The sequence below is a fragment of the Pongo pygmaeus genome, chromosome 13 (assembly GCF_028885625.2).
Source record: "Pongo pygmaeus isolate AG05252 chromosome 13, NHGRI_mPonPyg2-v2.0_pri, whole genome shotgun sequence".
NCBI lineage: Eukaryota > Metazoa > Chordata > Mammalia > Primates > Hominidae > Pongo > Pongo pygmaeus.
Window position 1 is genome coordinate 102,829,871 of NC_072386.2, and position 27,807 is coordinate 102,857,677.

The following is a 27,807-nucleotide window of genomic DNA, read 5'->3' on the forward strand; positions in this document are numbered from 1 at the left end:
TGAAGTCAATAAATCTTATGTCACATGATAAAGGAAAAAGGAAATAAAATGAAGATATTTTCTTAGTACAAGTGTATACCTACACAAACATGTTTTTAACAAAAGAAGGAAATACTCATGACAATTACAGTCCTTGTTTCTGCAACTGGTCACATGGTTATAGATGGTATTGATGACTGTCTTCTTCTGCTACCCATTCTGTATTCCCTTTGCCTTCATCAAGCAGCTCAGCAGGTCGCGGTTTTTTTCCTGGTGGGGTGACCCAAACTTTCATTTCTGAAGGGTCTGGGCCATTTATAGTCCTGCTTGGATGGGGCTGCTGTAGTTTCCCATCAACCTTAACCACAGGGTATGGTAATACTGAGATGCCCTAATGGATCTCCTGTGAATACTGTGGAGTAGTAGACTGATTTCATCTTGATAACACGGGTCAATCACACCAGCCAACACTAACTCCCTTCTTAGCCCATTGACTTAAAGGTAGGAGGAGCACAAAATGTCCAGGTGGCAATCTTAACTTCCCATTTAATGGAATCATTGTTGTGTCCCCTGGTGGCAGCATTCCTCCCTCTGGAACTAAGACCTCTAGGCCATCAGAACATAACGTCACAGGAACAGGAAGCAAATATTTGCTAGTGGATCATTAGGCGCTATGGTAAGTAGTGCCACTTCCACTTCTCCCCCTTGATTCCTGGACCCATGAATCCTGGCTATGGGAGAAACAGTACCATATATTGAACACTGATTCAGAGCATACACAACCTTCTGGAGAACTTTGCCCCAGCCCTGCAAAGTATTGTCACCTAGTTGGTGTTGTAATTGTGACATCAAAAGGCCATTCCACTGTTCTATCAATCCAGCTGCTTCAAGATGATGGGGAACATGGTAAGACCAGTGAATTCCATGAGCATGAGCCCACTGCCACACTTCTTTAGCCATAAAGTAAGTATCTTGTTCAGAGGCAATGCTGTCTGGAATACCACGACAGTGGATAAGGCATTCTGTGAGTCCATGGATGGTAGTCTTTGCAGAAGCATTGTTTACAAGATAGGCAAACCCATATCCAGAGTAAGTGTCTATTCCAGTGAGGACAAACCTCTGCCTTTTCCATGATGGAAGAGGTTCAATATAATCAACCTGCCACCAGGTAGCTGGCTTATCACCCTGAGGAATTGTGCCATATCGAGGGCTCAGGGTTGGTCTCTGCTGCTGGCAAATTGGGCACTCAGCAGTGGCCGTAGCCAGGTCAGCCTTGGTGAGTGGAAGTCCCTGTTGCCCAGGAATAACCTCCATCCCTGCCACCATGGCCACTTTGTTCACGGGTCCATCGGATGATGACAGGGGTGGTAGGGGAAAGAGGCTGAGTGGTGTCCACAGAATGAGTCATCCTATCCACTTGATTATTAAAATCCTCCTCTGCTAAGGTCACCCGTTGGTTAGCACTTCACAGCTTTTGACCATTCAGAGAGGTCCATCTACATACCTCTTCCCCAAATTTTATTGTCACCAATTTTCCAATCATGCTTCTTCCAAGTCCCTGACCATCCAGCCAAACCACTGGCTACGACCCATGAATCAGTATATAATCACACATCTGGCCATCTCTCCTTCCATGCAAAGCACACATCCAGGTGCACTGCTGAAGTTCTGCCCACTGGGAAGATTTCCCTTTATTGCTGGCCTGCAGGGATGTCCTAGAAAGGGGCTGTAGTGCTGCAGCTGTCCACTTTCAGATGGTGCCTGCATATTATGCAAAACCATCTGTGAACTGGGCCCTAGTCTTCTCTTCCTCTGTCAACTGATCATGTCAACTGATCACGATCATAGGGAACTCCCCATGAGGCCATTGGTGCAGGCTATGGGAGAGAAGGCAGGGTGGCACGAGTGGAGATCATGAGCATTTGAGCCACCTCCTCACGTAACTTATTCCTCAGGTGCCTTCAGGACCTGCTAGAGCCCGATCATGCGTATACCACTTCCATTTGATGATGGAATGCTGCTGTGCATGACCCACTTTATGGCTAGATGGGTCAGAAAGCACTCAGTTCATGATGGGCAGTTCAGGTCACATGGTGACTTGATGACCCATAGTCAAACGTTCAGTTTCCACCAAAGCCCAGTAACAGGCTAAGAGCTGTCTCTCAAAAGGAGAGTAGTTATCTGCAGAAGATGGCAGGGCCCTGCTCCAAAATCCTAGAGGTCTCCACTGTGATTCATTTATGGTGGCCTGCCAGAGGCTCCAAATAGCATCCTTATCTGCCACTGACCCCTCAAGCACCATTGGATCTGCTGGGTCATATGGCCCAAGTGGCAGAGCAGCTTGCACAGCAGCCTGGACCTGTCGCAGAACCTTCTCCTGTTCTGGACCCTACTTCTGGTACCAGAATCCGTATTAGTCAGGGTTCTCTAGAGGATATATATATATATCCTATTACTTCTGTATATATATATGTGTGTGTGTGTGTGTGTGTGTGTGTGTGTGTGTGTGTGTGTGTAGAGGAGTTTATTAAGTTTTTTTTTTTTTTTTTTTTGAGACAGAGTCTTGCTCTGTCACCAGGCTGCAGTGCAGTGGTGTGGTCTTGGCTCACTGCAACCTCCGCCTCCCAGGTTCAAGCGATTCTCCTGCCTTAGCCTCCTGAGTAGCTGGGACTACAGGCGTGTGCTACCACGCCCAGCTAATTTTTGTATTTTTAGTAGAGATGGGGTTTCACCATGTTGGCCAGGATGGTCTCCATCTCTTGACCTTGTGATCTGCCTGCCTTGGCCTCCCAAAGTGCTGGGATTACAGGCGTGAGCCACCGCGCCTGGCCTATTAAGTATTAATTTACATGATCACAAGGTCCCATAATAGGCCATCTGCAAGCTGAGGTGCAAGGAGAGCCAGTCCAAGTCCCAAAACTGAATCTGGAGTCTGATGTTGGAGGGCAGGAAGGGGATAAACGCACAGGAGAAGGATGTAGGCTGGGAGGCTAGGCCAGTCTCATCTTTTCAGGTTTTTCTGCCTGTCTTATATTCACTGGCAGCTGATTAGGTGGTGCCCACTCAGATTAAGGGTGGGTCTGCCCTTCCCAGCCCACTGACTCAAATGTTAATGTCCTTTGGCAATACCCTCACAGACACACCCAAGACCAATACTTGGCATCCTTCAATACCATCAAGTTGACACTCAGTATTAACCATCACAAGCCCTATGAAATAAAAAGTTTTATGACCCCTTTCTTCCCAGAATTATGAATGCCAATTTACTTGCTCTACATTTACACAACTTCAATGACCTGGGGTAGGTAAGTATGCAATGTTTTGTTACCTCCCCATTGTCCATATCCACTTGTGTCCCTGGCCATGGCCAACTAATTTACAGGTTAAAACATTTCCCAGCACCTTGGAAGGCTGTGTGGTGGGAGGATTGCTTGAGGTGAGGAGTTCAAGACTAACCTGGGCAACATAGTGAGACCCCTGTGTCCATAAAAAGTAAAATTAGCCAGGTGTGGTGGCACATGCCTGTAGTCCTGGCTACTTGGGTGGCTGAGCCCAGGAGGTTGAGGCTACAGTGAGCCATGATCATGCTGCTACACTCCAGCCTGGGTGACAGAACAAGATCTTATCTCAAAAAAACAAAACAAAACGAAACACATTGTAGTAGACTGTCTTAGTATTTGAAGCTGGAACAGATACACAGAAAAGACAGGGAAGCCACCTACCATGCATTCTAGAAAGAAGATCATGCTGCTGAGGATTATGGAAGTACCCTGGTTCCCATTGTCAAGCTTAGTTGTTCAGCTCTTCCTTAAGTTATATAAACTATCCCAGAATTCTTCTAAATTCCCCAACCCCTTTAATTTGGTTTAAATTAGCCAAATTAGGTTAATGTTGCATATAACCAAAACTTAAGGGAGATAAATTGGTTGGGAGAATGTGTTGTAACCAGTAGTCTGTCAAGAAACTGTTGCATTTTTAGGTAGTTTTATCAAGCTGAGAAGGGGTGAAATGAGTGAGACTTACCTGACTTTCAAGACATCTATTTTTCAAACCATTTGTTTTCACTTCTTTACTGTGTTATCACCATCCTCCCAGGACTTTACACCAGAAATCTGAAGTTCACCACTGATACCATCATCCCCCTTTGCTCCTACATCTAATCATTAGTTACATCTGCCAGGTCCCATATCTTGAGAATGTCTTTTCATTCCCACTATTACTGCCTTAGTTCAGATTACTACTTTTCTTACACATTACATTACTATGGGCTTTTAAATGGCTTCCGTGCCTTTATCTACTCACAAACTATTCTTCATACTGCAGTCAGAAGTGTTCTTTCTAAGCCAAAATTATTCACCTTCCAAAATGAAGATCTAATTATGTTCACAAGTCCACTGCTTCTTCACCCATTCCTCACCTCTAGCATTAATCTAACACTAGGTTAATCAACGTAATGGGGTAGAAGGTCATGGGTACTCCAAATCACACTTTAAATGAACTCTAGTCAAAGTACTGAATACAATGGATTTAAACTTGCTTAGTAAAACTACCTCTAATAATTTAGGAATAAATTTGCCTTCTGTGAAAGCCATCCCAAAGTATAAAAACAGTATAAGTACAGGTATTTAGGCTCACAAAATATCGTTATGACTGAAAAATTGGGAAAGGTTTTTTGTTTGTTTTGCTACTTCGTTGAGCTCTCTTTCTGTAACAAATGGAAACAGAAGCACACAAATTCAAGAAAGGAAACTCTAACAGACTGAGGATATTGTGGCTTTCAAAAAGGAGAGAACATTTTAGATGATATGAAGGAAATGTCACCCCATTACTAAGAATTCACTCTATTTGACAGATACATACACCCTTCAGCAAGTGCTCCTAAGGATGAGAGGAGAGTAAGATATTTTCATCTAACAGTCTCTATCAACACTCTTCTTAAAACACCTAATGCTTAACAACAGTCCTAAAGAACACACTGGCTACTCATACCTCCCATAGGCAGAGACCTTGTCCTTTTTGACCTGCTGTATCTCAGGTAATCAGCAATCACTTAGTGGATGCTAATAATTTGCAAATTCCTCTGGAGCCTCTAAAGACCATATCATGAATCATCAATTCAAATGCCTACAGGAGTCGGGCAGGTGATATGCAGGAGGAAATAGAGTCATTTAGGGCCCATAACAAAGGGGAGAGAGGCCGGGCACGGAGGCTCACGCCTGTAATCCCAGCACTTTGGGAGGCCGAGGCGGGCGAATCTTGAGGTCAGGAGCTCAAGATCAGCCAGACCAACATGGTGAAACGCCGTCTCTACTAAAAACACAAAAAAATTAGCCGGGCGTGGTGATGCATGCCTGTAGTCCCAGCTACTCGGGAGGCTGAGGGAGGAGAATCACTTGAACCCCGGAGGAGGAGGTTACAATGGGCCGAGATCCGCGCCACTGCACTCCACGGTGGCCGACAGCGAGACTCCGTCTCAAAAAACAAAACAAAAACAAAGGAGAGAGTACATAAGCCATTTCCAGGCTAGTTTCTTTAACTAGTCTTCATATAATAATCTCCTCAGGGTCCTGTTCTATCCCCACAAAATACAAAACAGTTCCTCGTGTCTTCCTTCAAATATACTACAGTCTTTAGCTCATCAGAGTAGCTGAGTTAGTCCAAAGCGTAATCCCCAAAGCGAAACTAAATGTCAGAATTGATCTCATTTCAACACTCATTCCAGAAGTCAAAACTTCTGCAAGTTCAGCTTTTGACTATGAATCCTTCAGCGCGACTTTTGCAGAGAGCTCTGTTCCAAGAAGCTGGCGCCTTAACACAAGCTATCTACCGATGCACAAGGGGAGGCTGGCTGGGGTCCACATTCGGCGGGAGAGTGGAAACGCGACGCTGGCCGACTTCAGCCACAAAGACAGTTTCTGCCCAGGGCTAGCGTTCCTAAGAGGGGGCCGAGAGAGCGCCAGGCTCGGGCGTAGGGGCAAGAAGACCCAGAGCTAAAGCACCTCTCGGAGGGCCCAAGCTCAGGGCTCAGTCACCCTCCCAGCTCAGAGCCGGCGCTGGAACACAGCGGCGCGAGGAGAAACCCCTAGAGACCGGGAAAAGGTGGACGTAGCGGCTGACGCTGCCCAGATGCTAGGCGCCGACGGGAGGCTGATTGTCACCGTAGGACCAGTGAGGGGGCGGGGCGGAGTTGTGCCTCAAAGCGCCTGCGCGGAGAGCCCGCTCTCAGGGCAGGCTGGGAGGCGAAGAAGAGGAACACGGGGCGCGGGAGGCCCACTGCATACGCAGGCGCACTCGGCGATCCCGGCTTTTCAGCGCTCAGTTCCCGCACAGGTCTCGGGGGGCGGGGGCAGGGGCGGGGCCGGGGCGGGGATAGATGCTGAGGGACGGTCCAGCTTTAGCTCTCTGCTCGCCGCCGCCGCCGCTGTCGCCGCCACCTCCTCTGATCTACGAAAGTCATGTTACCCAACACAGGGTAAGGGGGTGGGGGCGGCGCGGGGAGAGACCCGGTCGGGCGAAGGGCGCGTCTCGGTGGGGCCGCCGCGGATCGCCCGGGCTGGCCGGCCCGGCGGTGGGAGGTCAAGGATACTGCCTGGGCACGCTGTGAGCTCTGGTCCGCGCTGGGCGCTGTGCACCGAGAATCTGCGGTAACGCGTGAAAAGGAACACAAAGTTTTGTATTACAGGATGGCAGCAATGTAGAAACCTCTTCCACGGGTGAAGGGCCGAGGGGGAGTCACCACGCCGCCCCCAGTGCCGGCCCTCCCTGAGTTTAGCAGGAGTGCGTGCCTGGCCGAATGCGTGTGAGTTCTAGGTGAAAGGTCGCAGGAGCAGCTCCAGAGTTTAAAGAGTTTTCACTTGTTCCTGACGCTCAATCTAGAGTAATAATGGAGTGTTTAAAAATGATTTCCAAATTAGAAACAATTTAAACCGATCTTAAAACATAGGTATCTTTGGGGGATTTTTTTCCACCTTAAAAAATTGTGTTAAAATACGTATAAAATTTCCCATCTTAACCATTTTTTAAGTGTACACTTCAGTAGTGTAAAGTAGATTCATATCGTTGTGCAGTCAATCTCCAGAACTTCATCTGCAAGCTGAAACTCTATCCATGAAACAACTCCTCTTCCCCACCTCGCTCGTACATTGGCAACCACCATTCTACTTTCTGGTTTATGTAAGGTCTGGGTATCTTGAGTTGAGTGACGTGTTGTCAGATTTTGCAGTTTGCCTGAAACATGCAGGCATATAGCCAAAGACTTAAAACAGTTCAAAGAGTATAGGGTAAAAAGTGAGTCTCCCCAGCCCTAAAATTTCTGTTTCGTGCATGTATGAACATATTTTGTATACATCCAGATACACACACACACACACACACACACACAAACACACACCCTTTCTTAAAAATAGCAGCAGACTCTATTCTTGGTCTTGCTACTTTTAGTTGGTATGTCTTAGGACATTCTTTCTTTGTTTTTTTTTTTTAAAGACAGGGTCTCCCATGTTGCCCAGACTGGCCTGTAGCCTCGAACTCCCAGGCTGATGTTCCTCCGTTCTTAGCCTCTAGAGTACTTAGGATTATAGGCATGCACCGCTGTGCTCAGGGACATACATTTTTAGAACATGCAGATCTTCCGCCTCTTTTTTTTTTCTTTTGAGATGGAGTCTCGCTCTGACTTCCAGTCTGGAGTGCAGTGGCGTGATCTCGGCTCACTGCAGCCTCCGCCTTCCGCAATTCCCTGCCTCAGCCTCCCGAGTAGCTGGGACTTCAGGCGCGTGCCACCACGCCCTGCTGATTTTTTTGTATTTTTAGTACAGACGTGGTTTCACCATGTTAGCCAGGATAGTCTTGATCTCCTGACCTCGTGATCCGTCCGCCTTGGCCTCCCAAAGTGCTGAGATTACAGGCGTAAGCCACTGCGCCTGGCCCCTCCTCCTTTTTAATGGTTGCATAATATTCTGTAACAGCTTGAGTATCCATTATCCAAAATGCTTGGTTCCAGACGTGTTCGGATTTCAGATTTTCAGATTTGGTTTGCTCAACCTGTATATGAATATACCTTTGTTTATTTAACCTGTTCCCTATTGTTGAATACTAGACTGTTTCCAGTTTTTTGGATACTCTTTTTGCTTCCATAATTATACTTGTATTTATCTATTTGCACATATGTAAGTGTATATGTAGGATAAACTCCTGGAAGTGAAATTGCTGGATCAAAGAGTAAATGTGGCTGGGCACAGTGGCTCACGCCTGTAGTCCCAGGACTTTGGGAGGCTGAGGCGGGCGGATCACTTGAGGTCAAGAGTTCGAGACCAGCCTGGCCAACATGGTGAAACCCCGTCTCTGCTAAAACTACAAAATTACAAAAATTACAAATACAAAAATTAGCTGGACCTGGTGGCGGGCACCTGTAATCCCAGCTACTCAGGAGGCTGAGGCAGGAGAACCGCTTGAACCTTGAGCCGAGATCATGCCACTGCCCTGCCCGCCACCCTGGGTGAGAGAGTGAGACTCTGTCTCAAAAAGAAAAAAAGAGTAAATGCACTTTATAGTTTGATAGATATTGCCAGATGACCCTCCAGAAGGGTTGCACACCCAAAAGGATAAATGAGATCCCCAATCCTACTTGTTGGCTAACCGCAAAATAGTTAATGATGAAAATCTAATTAGAGAAAAAAGTGTCACCTCATTATTGTTAAAATTTGCATTTATTTTATCACAAGTGTGGATTTGGATCTCTTTGTGTATTTAAACCAGGGACAATTTGATCCCCAGGGGACATTTGGTAATATCTGAGGACATTTTTGATAGTCACAATTGAATGGGGATGCTAATGGCATCTCGTGAGTAGAGTACAGGGATGCTGGTGCACATCCTACAATTCACAAGCATTCCGTACAACAAAGAATTATGTAGTCCAAAAAGTCAGTAGTGCAGAGGTTGAGAAACGCTGGTTTAAAGCCATCTATGTATCTTTATGTTTGTCTGGCTTAACAAATGAGGTTTTTGATTAATCTCTGAGGGCTCTGTGTATTTTAAAAATTTGTCTTTTGTCACGTTACCAATATTTTCCACAGTTTTTCATGTTGCATCTGGACTTTGATTATACTATTTATTTAATATGGAGAAACGTTTTTGTGAAGCCAGAGTTATCGTCTCTTAAGGCTTTTGCATTTTTGTGATAAGCCCTTTGAGTTAAACCAAGATCTTTTTTTTTTTTTTGAGATAGAGTCTTGCTCTGTAAGCCTTTGAGTTAAACCAAGATCTTTCTTTCTTTCTTTCTTTCTTCCTTTCTTTCTTCTTTCCTTTCCTTCCTTCCTTCCTTCCTTCCTTTCTTCTTTTCTTTCTTTCTTTCTTTCTTTCTTTCTGTGGAATCTTGCTCTGCTGCCCAGGCTTGAGTGCAGTGGTGCGATCTCGTTTCACTGCAACCTCTGCCTCCCAGGTTTAAGTGATTCTCCTGACTTAGCCTCACAAGTAGCTGGGATTGCAGGTGCACACCACCATGCCTGGCTAATTTTTGTAATTTTAGTAGAGATGGGGTTTCACCATGTTGGCCAGGCTGGTCTCAAACTCCTGACCTCAAGTAATCCTCCTGACTCGGCATCCCAACATGCTGGGATTACAGGTGTGAGCCACCATGCCTGGGCAGATCTTTTTATAATTAGTTTTCTTCTAATATTTTTATGGTCTTATATTTTTGTATTTTTCAAATATATTTGTATTGTCTATATTTTTTATAGTCAGATTTCTTATCCCTCTGAGATTTGTTTCAGGAAATGAGTTAGGAAGCCCACTTGATTTTTCTTCAGATGGCTGCTCATTTGTCCTAGCAGCATTGACCTAATAGTTAATCTTTTCTCTTCTGTTCGAAATTCTACCTCTGTCGAATATTAAGTTCTTGTACATATAGCGGTCTGTTTCTGGACTTTCTGCTCTGCTACTTTAGTCTCTATTCATGTACCAGTACCAAACTGTTTACTTAATTAATTACTTGAGACAGGGCCTCGCTCTGTCACCCAGGCTGGGGTGCACTGGCACCATCATAGGTCATTGCAGCCTTGATCTCCTGGGCTTAAGCAGTCCTCCCAGCTCATCTTCCCAATTAGGTGGGACTATAGACATGCGCCATAATGCCTGGCTATTTTTTAAAATTTTTTTTGTAGAGGAGTCTCACTTTGTTGCCCAGGCTGGTCTCAAACTCCTGGGCTCAAGTGATCTTCCTGCCTCAGCCCCCGAAGTGCTAGGATTACAGATGTGAGCCACTCTACCCAGCCCAAACAATTTTAATTGCTCTAGTTTTATAAAATGTTTTAATATGTGGGAAAGCTAGTTCCCACCACATTTGGATTATTTTTCAGAATTTTCCTGGTTATACTTGGGTATTTATTTTTCCAAATGAACTTTAGAATAATTTGTATAGTTTTTTGGAAACAGATGTTCTTCCTTTTAGTAAAAATTTCAGCACTTTTACCTGATTTTGGGGTACCAGAGAATTTTAGTAAATTAAACTGTAAGTTAGCTCTTCATTAGCAAGTTTTAGCCATCTACCAATAATACTAAGAAATTTGGAGCCTTCTTTGAAGTGCTCTTGCCTTCTATATTCTGGTACTAATGCTTTGGAGCTGGAGGACTTCCTTACTGGCACAGATCAGGGTTATGTTTGCTTTTTTTTCTGCCAATGCCAGAGACTCTGAGTGAGGAAGAAAATACCCTTTCTCCTACTGGGAATCAATCAAGCTATACTCAAAGCAAAGAGATATGGCTTTTTTTACAGCAATAGTCGGGACATTTTCTTGTAAATACTTACATTAAACATCACTTTAGCCTGTGGTCCCAGCTACTTGGGAGGCTGAGGTGAATCACTTGAGCCCAGGAGGTTGAGGCTGCCATGAGCTGTTGAGGCTGTTGCGGTAAACTGAGGACCAGAGAGACCGATATTGGGAAGACAGGAGGATGTTTATTTAAGGTACGCACTGGCTCAGTGGATTCACATCCAAAAAGCTGAGCTTTGAACAAAAACAGAGTTTAGCTTTTATATAGGCCAGCATACAAGATCAAAACAAAGGCAGTAAATTTTACAGTGACAAGTCACGTAATCCATAGCATAACTGCTGACCTGGCACTAACCTGTGGCCTTGCATAGCCAGTGGCCTAGCAGCTGCATCGAAAGAAAAACAGGAACTTTGCAAATCTTACTAAGTACCAGCATTGGCAAACATAGTCATATCTAATAGTACAAGAGAGACAGTAAAGGAAATTGTTTTTCTTCTTTTAACCTTGCTCAGGGGTGTCTGGAGTTCATTTCTGCAGGCTAGGTCACCACGACCTGTCTATAGCCTTGCTTGCAGTAGTGAAAAACTTGTGCAAGAGTGTCAAAAGAAAAACACAACAACAACAACAACAACAAAACCACTTTAATATTTTATGTATACTACCTTTTGTATACAAAAGGGATAATTTTTCACATACATAGAGTGTTTTATATATATATAATATATATGTTTGCTTATGTTTATATATATAATATATATATTTATGTTTGCTTATATTTGAAAAAAGTACAAAAATGATAGGCCAGAAATTAACGAAGCTGGTCACCTATAGGTAAGAGATCAGACTTCTTTTTTAAAAGTTTTTAAGTTTTATTTATTTATTTATTTTTTTGAGATGGAGTCTTGCTCTGTCGCCCAGGCTGGAGTGCAGTGGCGTGATCTAGGCTCACTGCAACCTCTGCCTCTCGGGTTCAAGCGATTCTCCTGCCTCAGCGTCCAGAGTAGCTGGAATTACAGGCATGCACCACCACACCTGGCTAATTTTTTTTTTTTTTTTGATGGAATCTTGCACTGTCGCCCAGGCTGGAGTGCAGTGGCACGATCTCAGCTCACTGCAGCCTCCACCTCCAGGGTTCAAGCAATTCTCCTGCTTCAGCCTCCCGAGTAGCTGAGATGACAGGCGCCTGCCACCATGCCTGGCTGATTTTTTTTTTTTTTTTTTTTGTATTTTTAGTAGAGATGGAGTTTCACCATGTTGGTCAGGCTGGTCTCAAACTCCTGACCTTGTGATCCGCCCACCTCAACCTCCCAAAGTGCTTGGATTACAGGCGTAAGCCACTGCGCCTGGCCAATTTTTGTATTTTTTAGTAGAGACGGGGTTTCACCATGTTGGCCAGGCTGGTCTCGAGCTGACCTCAGGTGATCTGCCCACCTCGGCCTCCCAAAGAGCTGGGATTACAGGTGTGAGGCACCGTGCCCGGCCAATTTTTTAAATTTATTATTATTATTTTTTAATAGAAACATGGTCTTGCTATGTTGCCTAGGCTGGTCTCAAACTTGGGCCCAAGCAATCCACCCACCTCAGCCTCCCAAAGTGTTGTGATTACAGGCATGAACCACCATGCCTAGGCCTCACCTAATTAAAAAAATATTTTTTTGGTAAAGGTGGGGTCTCACTATGTTGCCCAGGCTGGTTTGTAATAATATATTTTAATTCTATCTTTTTTAACCGCACAAGTATTATTTTATTATTATTGTGCTCTTTCTAAAAAAGATTTCTGTACTTATTTACCAATATCTTTGGTTTTCCTATTTTCTTGAATTTCAGACCTTCCATCTGGGAACACTTTTCTTCTGACTGAAGTGTAACCTTTAGTAAATAAGGTATAAGACAGAAAAAGTATTTGGATTATAATGAAATAAATAATGCTGTCGTTATTTGCCAATGATATAATTATCCTACACAGAAAACCAAAATAACGTATAACTGAATTATTATAATTAATAAAAGTTTAAGAAAATTGCTATATATAAAAGTCAACAAATAAAAATAATTTTGAGCTTGGCATGGTGGCTCATGCCTGTAATCCCAGCATTTTGAGAGGCCAAGGTGGGAGGACCGCTTGAGCCCAGGAGTTCAAGACCACCCTGGGCAACACAGTAAGACTCTGTCTCTACCAAAAAAAAAAAAAAATTAGCCAAGCATGGTGATGCATACCCGTGATCCTAGCTATTCAGGAGGCTTAGGTGGGAGGATTAGTTGAGCTGGGAAGGTCAAGTCTCCAGTAATCTGTGATTGTGCCATTGCACACCAGCCTGGGTGACAAAGGGAGACTCTCTCAAAAAATAATAGTAAGTTAGATGTCTACACGAGCAAAAATCTGCAAGAAGTATATAGTACATGGCAATAAAAATGAGAAGTTCAAAATCCCAGATATGGACTCCACTACAGGACATATGATGTATATTCTAGCAAATAAATGGCATAAAGAGTAGAAGGGAAGCTGGCAGTGATTAAAAGAGAAACTCAAGGTATAACAACCAGATGTAATGTGAGGTCCTTATTGGATCCTGATTTGATCAGGCCAAGCATAAGAAAAACTGAGATAGTTATAAAAGTTTGAACATAGATATTGAGTAATATTGAGAAATTTTTGTTAATTTTCTTGGGTATAATAATGACATTGGTATTTTAAAAGTTTTTATCTGTTAGAAAAGTAAATACTGAAGTGTTCTTAGGTGAAAGTATATAACCTCTGGGATTTGGTTTCTTCTTTTTTTTTGAAACAGGGTCTCACTCTGTGGTTCAGGCTGGAGTGCAGTGGCGTGAAATCATCTCACTGCAGCCTCCGTGTCATGGGCTCGGGTGATCCTCCAACCTCAGCTTCCTGAGTAGCTGGGACTATGGGTGTGTACCACATGCCTGGCTAATTTTTCTATTTTTTAGTAGAAATGGGGTTTCTCCATGTTGCCCAGGCTGGTCTCAAACTTCAGGGCTAAAGCTATCTGCTCACCTTGGCCTCCCAAAGTGCTGAGATTATAGGTGTGAGCCACCATGCCTACCCGGGATTTGCTTTCTGATGATTGCTTTCACAATTTAGTAGTTGAATAAACATGGAAGCTTATTATACTCTTTTCTGGTTTTTTAAATGTATTTGAAAATTCCATAATAAAAAGAGTCTTCGTTTTTGCACTGATTGTTTATTGGTTGCAAGGGAAGGAATAGTAACTGTGCAGTGGAGAAATATGGTAATACTATGGTTAGATGATAAAAATTAACATTATAAAGTGAGTACGGATGGATGTTGTCTGCTGCCCTATGGGATATACTGAGGAAAACACAGTATCACATGTTCTGGTTGGAAATGCATAACTGGAATCTAATCATGAAGAAATATCAGTTGAATCCAAAATGAGCATTCAGCCAGGGGTGGTGGCTCATGTTTGTAATCCCAGCATTTTGCAAGGCCAAGACAGGAGAATCACTTGAGCCCAAGTGTTCAAGACCAGGCTGGCCAATATAGTGAGACCCTGTCTGTGCAAAACATAAAAAAATTAGCCGGGCTTGATGATGCGTGCCTGTAGTCCCAGCTACTCAGGAGGCTGAGGTGGGAGACTTGCTTGAGTCCAGGAGGTCAAGGCTGCAGTGAGCTGTGATTGCACCACTGTACTTCAGCCTGGGTGACAGGGCAAGACCCTGTCTCAGAAAAAAAAAAAGCTGGGTGCAGTGGCTCATGCCTGTAACCCCAGCACTTTGGGAGGCCGAGGCGGGCAGATCACGAGGTCAGGAGTTCAAGAACAGCCTGACCAACATGGTGAAATGCCGTCTCTACTAAAAATAGAAAAATTAGCTGGGCATGGTGGCGCGTGCCTGTAATCCCAGCTACTCGGGAGGCTGAGGCAGGAGAATCACTTGAACCTGGGAGGCAGAGGTTGTAGTGAGCCAAGATCACGCCACTGCACTCCAGCCTGGGAGACAGATCTAGACTCTGTCTCAAAAAAAATAAATAAATAAAAATAAATAGGCGAGGTGTGGTAGCTCACACCTGTAATCCCAGCACTCTGGGAGCCTGGGTGGGTGGATCACAAGGTCAGGAGTCCAAGACCATGGTGAAACCCTGTCACTGCTAGAAATATAAAAAAAAAAATTAGCCAGGTGTGGTGGTGCATGCCTGTAATCCCAGCTACTCAGGAGGCTGAGGCAGGAGAATTGCTTGAACCTGGGAGGTGGAGGTTGCAGTGAGCTGAGATTGTGCCACTCCACTTTAACCTGGGCAACAGAGTGTGACTCCATCTTGGAAAAAAAAAGTAAGGATCATTATATTTTTTTAAAAAGGAGTGCAGACTGTATTTTTCAAAAGGTCAGTATCATAAAAGACAGAAGAGGCTGCAAAAATGTTCTAGATTAACAGAGACTAAAGAGATATGTCAATTAAAAGCACTACCCTAAACTGGGTCCTGTAGTGGAAGGAAAAAATGCTCTAAAGGGCATTATTGAGTCAATTGACAAAATTAAAATACTGTGAAAGTAGATACATGAGAGACCAAGCTTTGATGTATTCAGATCACTTTTTTTTTTTTGAAACAGGGTCAGTCTCTGTTTCCCAGGTTAGAGTACAATGGTGTAATCATGGCTCACTGCAGCCTCAAACTTTGGGCTCAAACAGTCTTCCTGACAGCCTCCCCAGTAGCTGGGACTACAGGTGTGCAATGCCACACATGGCTAATTTTTTAATTTTGTAGAGACAGGGTCTCACTATGTTGCCCTGGCTGGTTTCAACTTCTGGGCTCAAGTGATCCCCCGTCTTGGTCTCCCAAACTGCTGGGATTATAGGCATGAGCCACTGCACCTGGCCTCAAATCACTCTTAAGTGGTTTGGAGAAAATAAGATATAGAGAAGGAGAAAGGGAGAAGGAGAGAAAATGAGCACAAATGCTAAATCACTGGGGTAAAATATTAACAATATATGAATCTGGGTGAAGGGTATGTGAGTTTTTTTTTGTACTACAATTATTCTTGCAACTGTAAGTTTGAATTATTTACAAATAAAAAGTTGGAAAAAGTTAAAAACAATGGAGTACCTAGGAATAAAGCCAACAAAAGATGTATAATACCTTTCTGTAGGAAATTATATCACAATGAAAAACATTAGAAAGACCTAAATGGAGTTATACCATGTTCATGGATTAGAACACTCACTGTCACAAAGATGTCAATTCTTTCACTTTGAATTATAGACTTAATGTAATTTCTATCAAAATCTCAACTGATTTCACTTGACCAGTTAGATAATGAGATTCTAAAATACATGTGGGCCGGGCGTGGTAGCTTATGCCTGTAATCCCAGCACTTTGGGAAGCCGAGGCTGGTGGATCACTTGAGGGCAGGAATTCGAGACCAGCCTGGCCAACATGGCAAACCCTGTCTCTACTAAAAATTCAAAAAATAGCCAGTCATGGTGGTGCATACCTGTAGTTCCAGCTACTCAGGAGGCTGAGGCAGGAGAATCACTTGAACCCAGGAGGCTGAGGTTGCAGTGAGCCAAGATCATGCCACTGCACTCCAGCCTGGGCGAGAGAGTGAGACTCTGTCTCAAAATAAATAAATAAATAAATAAATAAAGTAAAAAATAAAATATATGTGGAAAATTAAAGGTCCAAATATAGACAAGAAACTTTTGAAGAAGAATAAATTGGAATTACTTGCCTTATCAGTTATTAAGACTGATAAAGCTGTTTTAATTAAGGCAGTGTGGTCACGTAGATTAGTGGAACAGAATAGAGAGTCCAAAAGCAGATATATGTATATTTATGGACATTCAGTTTATGGCAGAGCTGATACTGAAGCGCTGTGGGAAAGATGGGCATTTCAGACTTGGACAGTTGGTTATCTATATAGGGAAAAAATGTATTAGTCCCTTACTTCAGTTCATACACAAAAATTAATTCCAGGTAGATTAAAGACCAAACTTATTAATTTATCTATTTAGAGACAGGGTCTTGCTCTGTCACCAAGCTGGAGTGCAGTGACATGATCATGGCTCACTGCAGCCTCCACCTCCTGGGCTCAAGCAATCCTCTCACCTCAGCCTCCTGAGTAGTTGGGACTATAGGTGCAAACCACTACACTGGGCTAATTTTTTAATTTTTTGTAGAGACAGGGTCTCACCATGTTGCCCAGGCTAGTCTTCAACTCCTGGGCTCAATTGATCCTTCCATCACGGCCTCCCAAAGTACTAGGATTATAGGTCTGAGCTACCACACCCGGCCTCAAGACCAAACTTTAAAGGGTAAACCATAAAACTTTGGAAATACAAATTAATACACTTACAGGAAAAAAAGAATTTCTTAAGATTCCCAAAGCCCTGGCCATAAAAGAAAAGAATTATAAATTCTTTAACATTAACTTATTTTCTAGGCTGGACGCAGTGACTCACGCCTGTAATCCCATCACTTTGGGAGGCCAAGGTGGGCAGATCACTTGAGGTCAGGAGTTCAAGACCAGCCTGGCCAACATGGTGAAATCCTGTCTCTACTAAAAATACAAAAAATTAGCCAGGCGTGGTGGCACATGCCTGTAATCCCAACTGTTTGGGAGGCTGAGGCAGGAGAATCACTTGAACCCAGGAGACAGAGGTTGCAGTGAGCCAAGATCACGCCACTACACTTCAATCTGGGTGACAGAGTAAGACTCCATCTGCAAAAAAAATAATAATAATTTTCTATAATCCCACTGCTTTGGGAGGCTGAGGCAGGAGAATCTCTTGAGGCCAGGAATTAAAGATGAGCCTGGGCAGCATAGCAAGACCCTGTCCCCCCGAAAAAATAAAAAAATTAAATTAACCAGGCATGTTGGCATGCACCTGTAGTTCCAGCTACTTGGGAGGCTGAGACAGGAGGATTGTGATCCCAGGAATAGGAGGTTATACTGAGTTGTGATTCAGCCACTGCACTTCAGCCTGGGTGACACAGCAAGACCCTATCTCTAATGATAAAGAATTTCTGCTAATCAAAAGACACTATAAAAATAGTGAAAAAGCAAGCCACAAATGAAAAGATACTGAAATGTATGTAATTTATAGACTTGTATGAGTCAATAAGAAAAAAGTTAACCTTATTTATAGAAAAACGGGCAAAACCAGCCAGGCTTGGTGGCTCACGCCTGTAATCCCAGCACGTTGGGAGGTGGAGGCAGGTGGATCACCTGAGGTCAGGAGTTCAAGACCAGCCCAACCAAAATGGAGAAACCCTGTCTCTGCTAAAAATACAAAATCAGCTGGGTGTAGTGGCACATGCCTGTAATCCCAGCTACTTGGGAGGCTGACGCACGAGAATCGCTTGAACCCAGGAGGCGGAGGTTGCAGTGAGCTGCAGCCTGGGCGACAAGAGCAAAACTCTGTCTCAAAAAAAAAAAAGAAAAGAAAAATGGGCAAAACCAATTAATAGGAACTTTGCAAGAGAAGGTATTGGGGAAACCTGCCCCCAATATTTCAACATAGGTTCTTTCTATTTTCCGTAAGTGTCGGCCAGCTGAGAAATAAAGAGAGACAGTACAAAGAGAGGAATTTTACAGCTGGGCCTCCAGGGGTGACATCACATATCAGTAGGACTGTGATGCCTGCCTGAGATTCAGACCAGCAAGTTTTTATTAAGAGTTTCAAAAGAGGGGGAGGTGTAAGAACAGGGAGTAGGTACAAAGATCACATGCTTCAAAGGGCAAAAAGCAGAACTACTAATAAGGGTCTAACAAAGATCACAGGCTTCTGAGGGAACAGGACAAAGGGAAAAAGCAGAACCACTGATAAGGGTCTGTGTTCAGCGGTGCACGTATTGTCTTGATAAACATCTTAAACAACAGAAAACAGGGTTCCAGAGCAGAGAACCGGTCTGACCACAAATTTAACGGGGCAGAGTTTTCCCTCACCCTAGAAAGCCTGAGGGCACTGCAGGAGACCAGAGCATATCTCACTCCCTCACTCCTTTTCTCAACTGCATAAGACAGACATTCCCAGAGTGGCCGTTGATAGACCTGCCCCCAGGAATGCATTCCTTTCCCAGGGTATTAATATTAATATTCCTTGCTAGGAGAAGAATTTAGCAATATCTCTCCTATTTGCACATCCATTTATAGGCTCTCTGCAAGAAGAAAAATATGGCTCTTTTTGCCTGACCCCGCAGGCAGTCAGACCTTATGGTTGTCTTCCCTTATTCCCTAAAAATCGCTGTTATTCTATTCTTTTTCAAGGTGTGCTGATTTCATATTGTTCAAACACATGTTTACAATCAATTTGTACAGTTAACACAATTATCACAGTGGTACTGAGGTGACGTACATCCTCAGCTTACAAAGATAACAGGATTAAAAGGTTAAAGTAAAGACAGGCATAAGAAATTATAAAAGTATTATTTGGGAACTGATAAATGCCCATGAAATCTTCACAATTTATATTCCTCTGCCATGGTTCCAGCTGGTCCCTCCATTGGGGGGGTCCCAGACTTCCCGTAACATCTCTCCCTTTCTTTTTATGTAAATGAGCCACGGCGATGAAGGCTTGTTCGTTCTCTCGGTTTTGACGCAGGATTCGTTGACTGGTCTGGCACACTAAAAAGCCGATTAAACAGAGAAACATGATTCCAAAATTTACCACAGTGGAGCCCCCAATAGACTTAATCCAAGTCGTGGGGTTTAGTCCAGAAAGACTTTCTGCCACCTGACCTAACGCCTCAGCTCCAGGCACAACGGATAAATAAGCTTGAGAGGCTTCAAAAATTTTTTTCTTTAATTATGTCCAAGGATAAATTATCTTCCCTACCCAGCAGGTGTCCTTTGACCATTTCCCATTACTCATCAGTCTTGTTGTAGGAATATGGTGTGATACAGAAATCAGAAGTATTCCAATCACACTGCATTTGCATGCGATATTCGAGACTCATTAGCCAATCTCCAAGCCAAATAACAGACTGTCTTAAATCATTAATTTGATTAGCTAATTTTTGATCAATGCCCTGTTGAGAATTCCACATTTGGGTGGAATTGGCTTGCCAATCATTAACAAAATAAGCCACTTGAATAGATTGGTGTAATGCCACTCTGGCAGTGGTGGCCACTGCAGTGACTGTAATTAGGCCCATGATCACAGCGATTAAAGTGAAAACAAATCTCTTAGCTCTTTTGAGAATTGCTGTAGCACTTCATTAATTAAGTGTACTGAGGGGGAAGATTCCCAAGGTCTGGGTAAAGTTACTGGTATCTAGATTCCTTCTCGAGCTCGAACCAACATTACACTTTTCCTGAAGTCAAAATGGGAGTTAACACAAGTGCATAAATGACAATGTATTAAGACAGTTTGATTGTTCATCCAAATTTTGATATTTCCCACTAACAGCATGTAAGGAGGCTTAACACAACTCTGTATAGGAATAGTCAGGCTGGAGGTAAACAAAGCATAATGTTTGAATCTACATTGATACTGAGGGAGAGGAGCAGCGGTGGCAACGCCTGATGTTCTCCACCATAAAGAAGCAATCTGAGGTGCCCAGGGATGCCGAAGAGGTAGAAGGGCATACCTGGGTCGAGAAGAATGATCATAATGCCAATTGGAGTCCCATAAAGGGGGATCGGTGTCAAAAAGAGGAAGAGGGTTCAAAGGGGATTTATCATGGGGTTCAGAACCACAGATGTGAGGGGTGGTAGTGGGGACAACAGACAGAAAAGTTTCCCCTTCCCATACTCGCAGTCTGGACATGGCAATAGCCAATTTCCAAAGTTTGGGTGTTCTGGGCTCAGAATGGGGAATATCATACGAGGCCTCAGGGCGGGGGTGGGCTCGTAATGCCCTTATCTTCTCATTTTAAGGGAAAGAACAAGCTGAACTGCCTATGGAAAGTAGGATGATGATCCTCGTCCTCCCAATAAGAAATAAAATAAGTAGCCTCCAGACATCCCCTTCCACCAGAGGAGCAATTGTTTTTTAAATAGCCCTTTGGTGCCCAGTCTATTACTAAACCATATGAGTCATTTTTTAATACTGCTGCATGTGAGTTAACACAATCTTCCTAAATTAAAGTTTTAGATGGGCCCTCAAAATTTTTAGGACATGGTTTTCCTACAGGTTTATATTGAAAATATGGGGTATCTCCTATTACTCCCCCTTTCATTTGTCTTCAAGGAGAAAGGGAGAGGCCGGAGACCAAATGTCCCCATTCCCCTGTGGCTGATCTCTCCGGAAGGTAAGCAGTCCAGACTTGACTTTCTAGATGGATACAACCAGGTGGATGTCCGAGGCACAGAGGAGGGTATTTATAACCCGTAGTAACATTAAATGCAGTGCCTTTTTCTCCTGGTTGAGTGGGGCAATGGTCATCTGTACCTCCAGGCGTATACACACTATTGTTAGTATAGATTTCTGCAGGGGCATCCATCCAGGTGAGAGGTCGAATAAGTGGAGGAAAAGGCACATAAGCCCAATAAGAGTAATTTTATGTAGCAGGTAAATCAGTTTGAGGGGAAACTGGTGAGACAGAAAGTATAAGGAGGAGAATTATTAAATAAAACCTATTGTAAGTGAGATCCAGTGCTGGAGGAGGAAGAGAAGAACGGAGGGATGTTATTTTCAGGCTAATAGAAATGGTGACATTTTTAGGTTTGTAAGGAGAAAAAGAAAGGTAATTAGGAGCTGTGGGATTAGTTAGAGGGGTCTCTGTTGCCATTGGGGAGGACTGAACCAGACCCATTTTGATTTGGCCTACCAGTTTCTGAGGAGTCGGCACAGATCTCACCAGGTATGAGGGCAGTCTCTGACGCGGACATCTCTTTTCTGTGATTTTCATTGTCAGTATGCACACGAAGTTTAAGTCTTCTAGTGGGCGCCCAGACAGGGGATTGATGATCTCCTGGTGAAACACAAGCATACCCTCTTCCCCATGTTATAATTGTTCCAGGTTCCCAGGTATTGGTTTGGGAGTTTTTCCATAACACTGGCTTGCTTTCATTTAGGGAGAATTTTTTGCCTGTATAATAGCGTTCTGCAGCATTCCCTGAGAAAGTACTTTCCATTGATAATGAGCTGCAGGCTCCTGATTATTGATAGATGGTACAGTAAAAGCAAATTTTGACAATCTGATTTATGTAAAGCAATATGAAAGAAACAGTCTTTAAGATCAATAACTATGAGAGGCCAATTCTTAGGTATTGAAGGAGGGACAGGCATGCCGGGTTGGACGGCTCCCTTAGGTTTAATTACAGCATTAATGGCCCTTAAATCAGTTACCATCTTCCACTTTCCTGATTTCTTTTTTACTAGAAACACAGGAGAATTCCAGGGGGAAAGAGAAGGTTCCACATTTCCAAGTTGTAACTGTTCAGAAACCAATTGAGTTAAAGCCTCCAGTTTTTCTTTAGCGAGCGGCCACTGCTCAATCCAAACAGGTGTTTCAGATTTCCCTTGTAGAGGAACAGGATTAGGAGGTGTAGCAGTGGCCGTCATTAAAAAGGATAACCTAAACCAGCCCTGTCTTCTTTTACAGTAACTTGAAGAGGTTTAGTAATTCCTTCATGTCTTGGACTGAGACCGAGTCTTGGAACAAACCCCATGTTTTCCATTATATGTTGACTGGGAACACTATAAGAGTTATGTCGAATATTAATTTCAGTCCCCCATTGTGCCAGCAAATCTCTACCCCAAAGATTAATGGGGATTGGTGTGATATAAGGCTGAATTGTACCCTTTTGACCATCAGGGCCAGTGCAAGGCAAGATAAATGTGCTCTGGTGAACTTCCTCAGCTTTTCCTACCCCTACCAGTCCCATATTAGTGGGATGTTTACGCCAGGAGGAAGGCCATAGATTAGAGGAAATAATAGAAACATCAGCCTAGTATCTACTAGGCCCTCACACTTTTTTCCTTGAATGTGTATGGTGCAGTTGGGCTGTTGTTTAGAAATTACATTAATCCAATAAGCGGCTTTTTCACCACCTGCGCCCATCCCAGGGCCCCGTGTCTTATCTCCTTTGCTTAAAACAATATTAGGTAGTAAAAGTAATTGAGCAATTGACTCACCGGCTGGAATGGAAACAGGAACCTTGGCAGACACCGTAAGTTTAATCTCATTAGAGGAATCAGAATTAATGAGACCAGTATGAACCGTGATTCCTTTAGTAGTAGTGGATGCCATACCTAACACCAGGCCCACCGAACCTTGGGGTAAAGGGCCAGAACCTTGAGGTAAAGGCCCCGTGGGTACAATTAAAGGCAAAGAATTAGGTAGTAAATTTAGAGGAATGGTACTACAGAGATTGACCACCCCGCCCCCTACTGTGGAGGTAGACAAGTGTACTGAGACAGAAGAAGAGGCTGGGACCTATCTGAGTTGGCTGTAGGTAAATTTATGTGTGCTGGGGGCTGAGTTGGGACCGCTTGAAGCGGAAATGCAACATTGGTCTGAGTCTGAGGTGTCCCATTTCATATTGGGGCCTGGGACTGGCCCTGCTTCCCATTTCCCTGGTTCTGTGGCAAGGGATTTCCATCTATACCAGACTTAGAATGACAAGTACTTGCCCAATAAGACAACAAGGGCAAACAGTAGCAGGAGCATTTGGCTGTGTTTGTTGAGCCGGCTTGGCTGCTTTTAAGTTTTTAATGGTGCAATTTGTTCGAGTATGACCAAGTTGACCACAATTACAGCAGGCTCCAAGAAAAGAATCAGTTGAGCCAGTTTGATTGCCGTCCTTCATAGCCCGTGCCCACAGAATAGCTTTGTGGGTCTCTGATCCAATGCCTTGACAAGCTTTAATATATGTAGGCAACACCTCGTGATCAGCTAAATTTTGTCATTGGATGGCATGCATGGCCATTTTACACTCATGGTTCACATTCTTAAAAGCTAACATGCTAACATACAAAGGAGAATACCTTGAGCATGCTCATCAGAGATGGATTTTTCAACAGCATCTTGTAATTTAGCCAAAAAATCAGGATATAATTCATTGTGACCCTGTTTAACAGTAGTAAAAGAAACAGGAGCTTGACCTGGGGCATGTAATTTATCCCAAGTTCTCATACACACCTTTGTTACTTGTTCCATGGTGAGAGCATCGAAGCCTAATTGGGAGGTAGCATCAGAGTAATTATTGGAGCCTGTGAGCTGAGCCTGAGTAATTGGAATGCCATCAGCCCGATTTAGCAGAGCCTGCAGACAGGCCTCCTCTCACCACCAGGTACGGAATTGTAAATGCTGAGATGGAGTTAGAACAGCTTTTGCCAAAAGGTCCCAGTCTAAAGGAAGCAAAATGACCTCAGTACAAAGAGTCTGTAATACCATTTTAACATATGGAGAAGTAGGACCATACTGAGTACAAGCATCCTTGAATTCTTTTAAAAAGGTAAGATTGAGCAGCACATATCAATGCACTTGTACCCCTTGAGCATTGGGAGATTCCAGCACGACCGGATAAGCCCACGCCTCTAATCCACTTGTTTCTTTTTTCTGGTGTAATAAGCATTGCATGGAAGTTTCAAGAACAGGCACATGAGATGGAGTCGGCATAAGAATGACAGGAAAAGTATGTGTAGATAAGGGAAACTGAGGTTGAGGAGGTCGGACTGGTATGAGAGTGTGAGAAAGGGGCATTGGGGGAGCAGAAGAGGCATAAGCATACTGGTGATTGTTGGCTCAATCCTGTGCAACCAGAGTGGCAGGGGTGTCCATGCGTGAAGAAGGGTACAGAGAAGCAGGTTGAATGGATGGCGAAGTGACCAATTGAGGGACCGAAATGACAGGAGAGTGAGCGGCTGCGGTGGATAAGGGAGGGCCTGCAGAATTACAGGTAAATTGTAGTTTGGTTCCAGAGCCATCAGATGGCTCTGGAGGCAAAGGCTGCAAAGGTTTGAAGAGGGAAGAGTTAGTATAGATATGGTCCTGGGCTGTCCAAGTCAGGTCCGTGGGAGCTACAAGTACTGGCTCCTCATGAAAAGAAATAAGATCATCGAGGGTGATGTTAAGCCAAAGTCACCGGAATTAGATATTGAATCCTCAGTATCGTCAGGTAGGGGAGGAGTTGGTGAAGGGAGAGGCTTGAGCAGATAACGAAGGCTGAACGGGAGAGGAAACCTGAGGAAGAGGTAGAGGGTCGCCAGACTCAGAAAACTGTGGTAACTGCAGGGGTTACGGGATTGGTATTTTAGGACAGCACGTACCAAGGCCCAATCACCCCAAACAGTGACGGGAGCATAATTTCCTGTTGGGACCAGTTCCTGGAATTTTGCACCAACACGATCCCATAGTTCCACATCTAACATTCCCTTTTCAGGAAACCAAGGACAGTGTTCTTCCACTGCCCTGAATAGGATGTCCATATTTTCCATAGGTACCTGAACTCCTTCCTGTTTTAACAGGAGTTTAATATAGCAGAGATAAGCATAACGTTTAGACTTCGCGTGACCCATAGTTACCCCGGACAATACACAGACAACTCACCAGTCGTCAGGGAGCCGAACAAGCGTTTCTGTGAACCGGACCAATGAATGTTTCTACGCACTTGTCAAAAGGAATTGGGTTCCCACATGCACTTAGGAAAAAGAAAGCCACTTGGCATGCCAGATATTGGGGGAACCTACCCCTAATATTTCAACATAGGTTATTTCTATTTTCCGTGTCAGCTAGCTGAGAAATAAAGAGAGACAGTACAAAGAGAGGAATTTTACAGCTGGGCTGCCGGGGGTGACATCACATATCGGTAGGACCGTGATGCCCACCTGAGTCTCAGACCAGCAAGTTTTTATTAAAGGTTTCAAAAGGGGAGGGGGTGGAAGAACAGGGAGTAGGTACAAAGATCACATGCTTCAAAGGGCAAAAAGCAGAACTACTAATAAGGGTCTAACAAAGATTACAGGGCAAAGGGCAAAAACAGAACCACTGATAAGGGTCTATGTTCAGTGGTGCACGTATTGTCTTGATAAACATCTTAAACAACAGAAAACAGGGTTCCAGAGCAGAGAACCGGTCTGACCACAAATTTACCAGGGCGGAGTTTTTCCCCACCCTAGTAAGCCTGAGGGCACTGCGGGAGACCAGAGCATATCTCACTCCTTACCTCAACCGCATAAGACAGACATTCCCAGAGCGGCCGTTTATGGACCTCCCCCCAGGAATGCATTCCTTTCCCAGGGTATTAATATTAATATTCCTTGCTAGGAAAAGAATTTAGCAATATCTCTCCTACTTGCACATCCGTTTATAGGCTCTCTGCAAGAAGAAAAATATGACTCTTTTTGTCTGACCCCGCAGGCAGTCAGACCTTATGGTTGTCTTCTGTTGTTCCCTAAAAATCACTGTTATTCTGTTCTTTTTCAAGGTGCACTGATTTCATATTGTTCAAACACATTTTACAATCAATTTGTACGGTTAACACAATTATCACAGTGGTCCTGAGGTGACGTACATCCTCAGCTTACGAAGAAAACAGGATTAAGAGATTAAAGTAAAGACAGGCATAAGAAATTATAAAAGTATTATTTGGGAACTAATAAATGTCCATGAAATCTTCACAATTTATGTTCCTCTGCTGCGGCTCCAGCTGGTCCCTCCGTTTGGGGGTCCCTGACTTCCCGCAACAAGAAGGAACACAAGCGACCATTAACATGGGAACAAAAATATATTCTACCTCATTAGTAACTGGGGAAGTGCAAATGAAAATCACATTGGGATATCATTTCATAATAGTGAATTGGTGAAAAAACTTTAAGGTCAGAAATTACCAAGTGTTGGGGAGGTGGTAGAGCTATGGGGACTCTTATACTCATTCACTGCTGCTGGTAAGGATATTATCCTCTTTGGGGCAGGGTGTGGTGGCTCACACCTGTAATCCCAACACTTTGGGAGGCCGAGGTGGGCAGATCATGAGGTCAAGAGATCAAGACCATCCTGGCCAACATGGTGAAACCCCGTCTCTACTAAAAATACAAAAATTGGCTGAGCGGGGTGGCACATGCCTGTAGTCCCAGCTACTTGGGAGGCTGAGTCAGGAGAATCGCTTGAACCCAGGAGGCGGAGGTTGCAGTGAGCCAAGATTGTGCCACTGCACTCCATCCTGGTGACAGAGTGAGACTCCGTCTCAAACAAAACAAAACAAAACAAAACAAAAAAGAAACAAAACAGAAAAACAGAACCACAAACTGGATGGCTTAAAACAAATGGATGCTGTCACTGTTCTGGAAGCTAGTATTCTGAAATCAAGATGTCAGCAGGGCTGTGCTGTTGTAGTTCTGGGTAGAATCCTTCCTTACTTCTTCCCAGCTTCTGGGGGTGGCCAGCAATCCTTATGTTCGGGGCTTGCAGCTGCATCCCTCCAGGCTCTCTGCCTTTGTCATCACACATTCTCCGTGTGGCTGTCTTTACATAGTCTTCCCTCTTCTTAGAAGGACACCTGTCCAATTGGAGTAAGGGCCTACTCCAATATGACTTCATGTTAACTAATTATGTCTTCAGCAATCCTGGTTCCAACTGAGGTCACCTTCTGAAGTTAGGACTTCCACATGCTTTTTGGGGGACACAATTCAATCAATAACAGGGAGATAAGGCCGGGGTTATCTTCCTGTTATTGATTGATAACATCCCTTGCTGTTATCTTAATTTTATTCCTTTATTCTTTTTAATGAGTTTACCAGGAAGTTATTTTAGATGTCTCCTTCTCACTTAGCAAGTGAGTAAGTTAAAAGTTTAAATGAACTTAATTTAATGCTAATAATCCCAGCACTTTGTGATGCCAAGACAGGAGGATCGCTTGAGCCCAGTTCAAGACCAACCTGGGTGACATAGTGAGACCCTGTTTCTACAAAAAATTAAAACTTTTTCAGGTGTTGTAGTGCACGCCTGTAGTCCTAGCTACTTGAGTGGTGAGGCAGAAAGATCACTTAAGTCCAGAGGTGGAGGTTGCAGTGAGCCGCACTCCAGACTGGGTGACAGAGCAAGAACCACTCTTAAAAAAAAAAAAAAAAAAAAAGTAGCAGAGAGATAATGTTTTACCTAATTGGGATTCAAAATTAGCATTCCTTGTCATCGA

The 27,807-nt window shown here is 43.7% G+C and overlaps 1 protein-coding gene across 4 annotated transcripts in view; it reads left to right on the top strand.

Annotated features, from left to right (window-relative positions):
* The first annotated feature begins 6,138 nt into the window (after positions 1-6,138).
* Positions 6,139-27,807, top strand: part of HSDL2 (hydroxysteroid dehydrogenase like 2) — a 97,791-nt gene continuing 76,122 nt past the window's right edge. Inside the window, exons 1-2 of one of the 4 annotated variants that reach the window (XM_054500535.1) lie at positions 6,153-6,309; positions 20,918-20,978. Coding sequence is in view for 2 of the 4 variants with exons in the window: in XM_054500533.1 (XP_054356508.1) it covers positions 6,435-6,451 (17 nt within the window). In the remaining 2 variants the exon portion in view is untranslated. Of the gene's footprint in view, positions 6,452-20,917; positions 20,979-27,807 lie in introns of all 4 variants that reach the window. The other 3 variants (XM_054500533.1, XM_054500534.1, XM_054500536.1) reach the window with 3 other exon arrangements.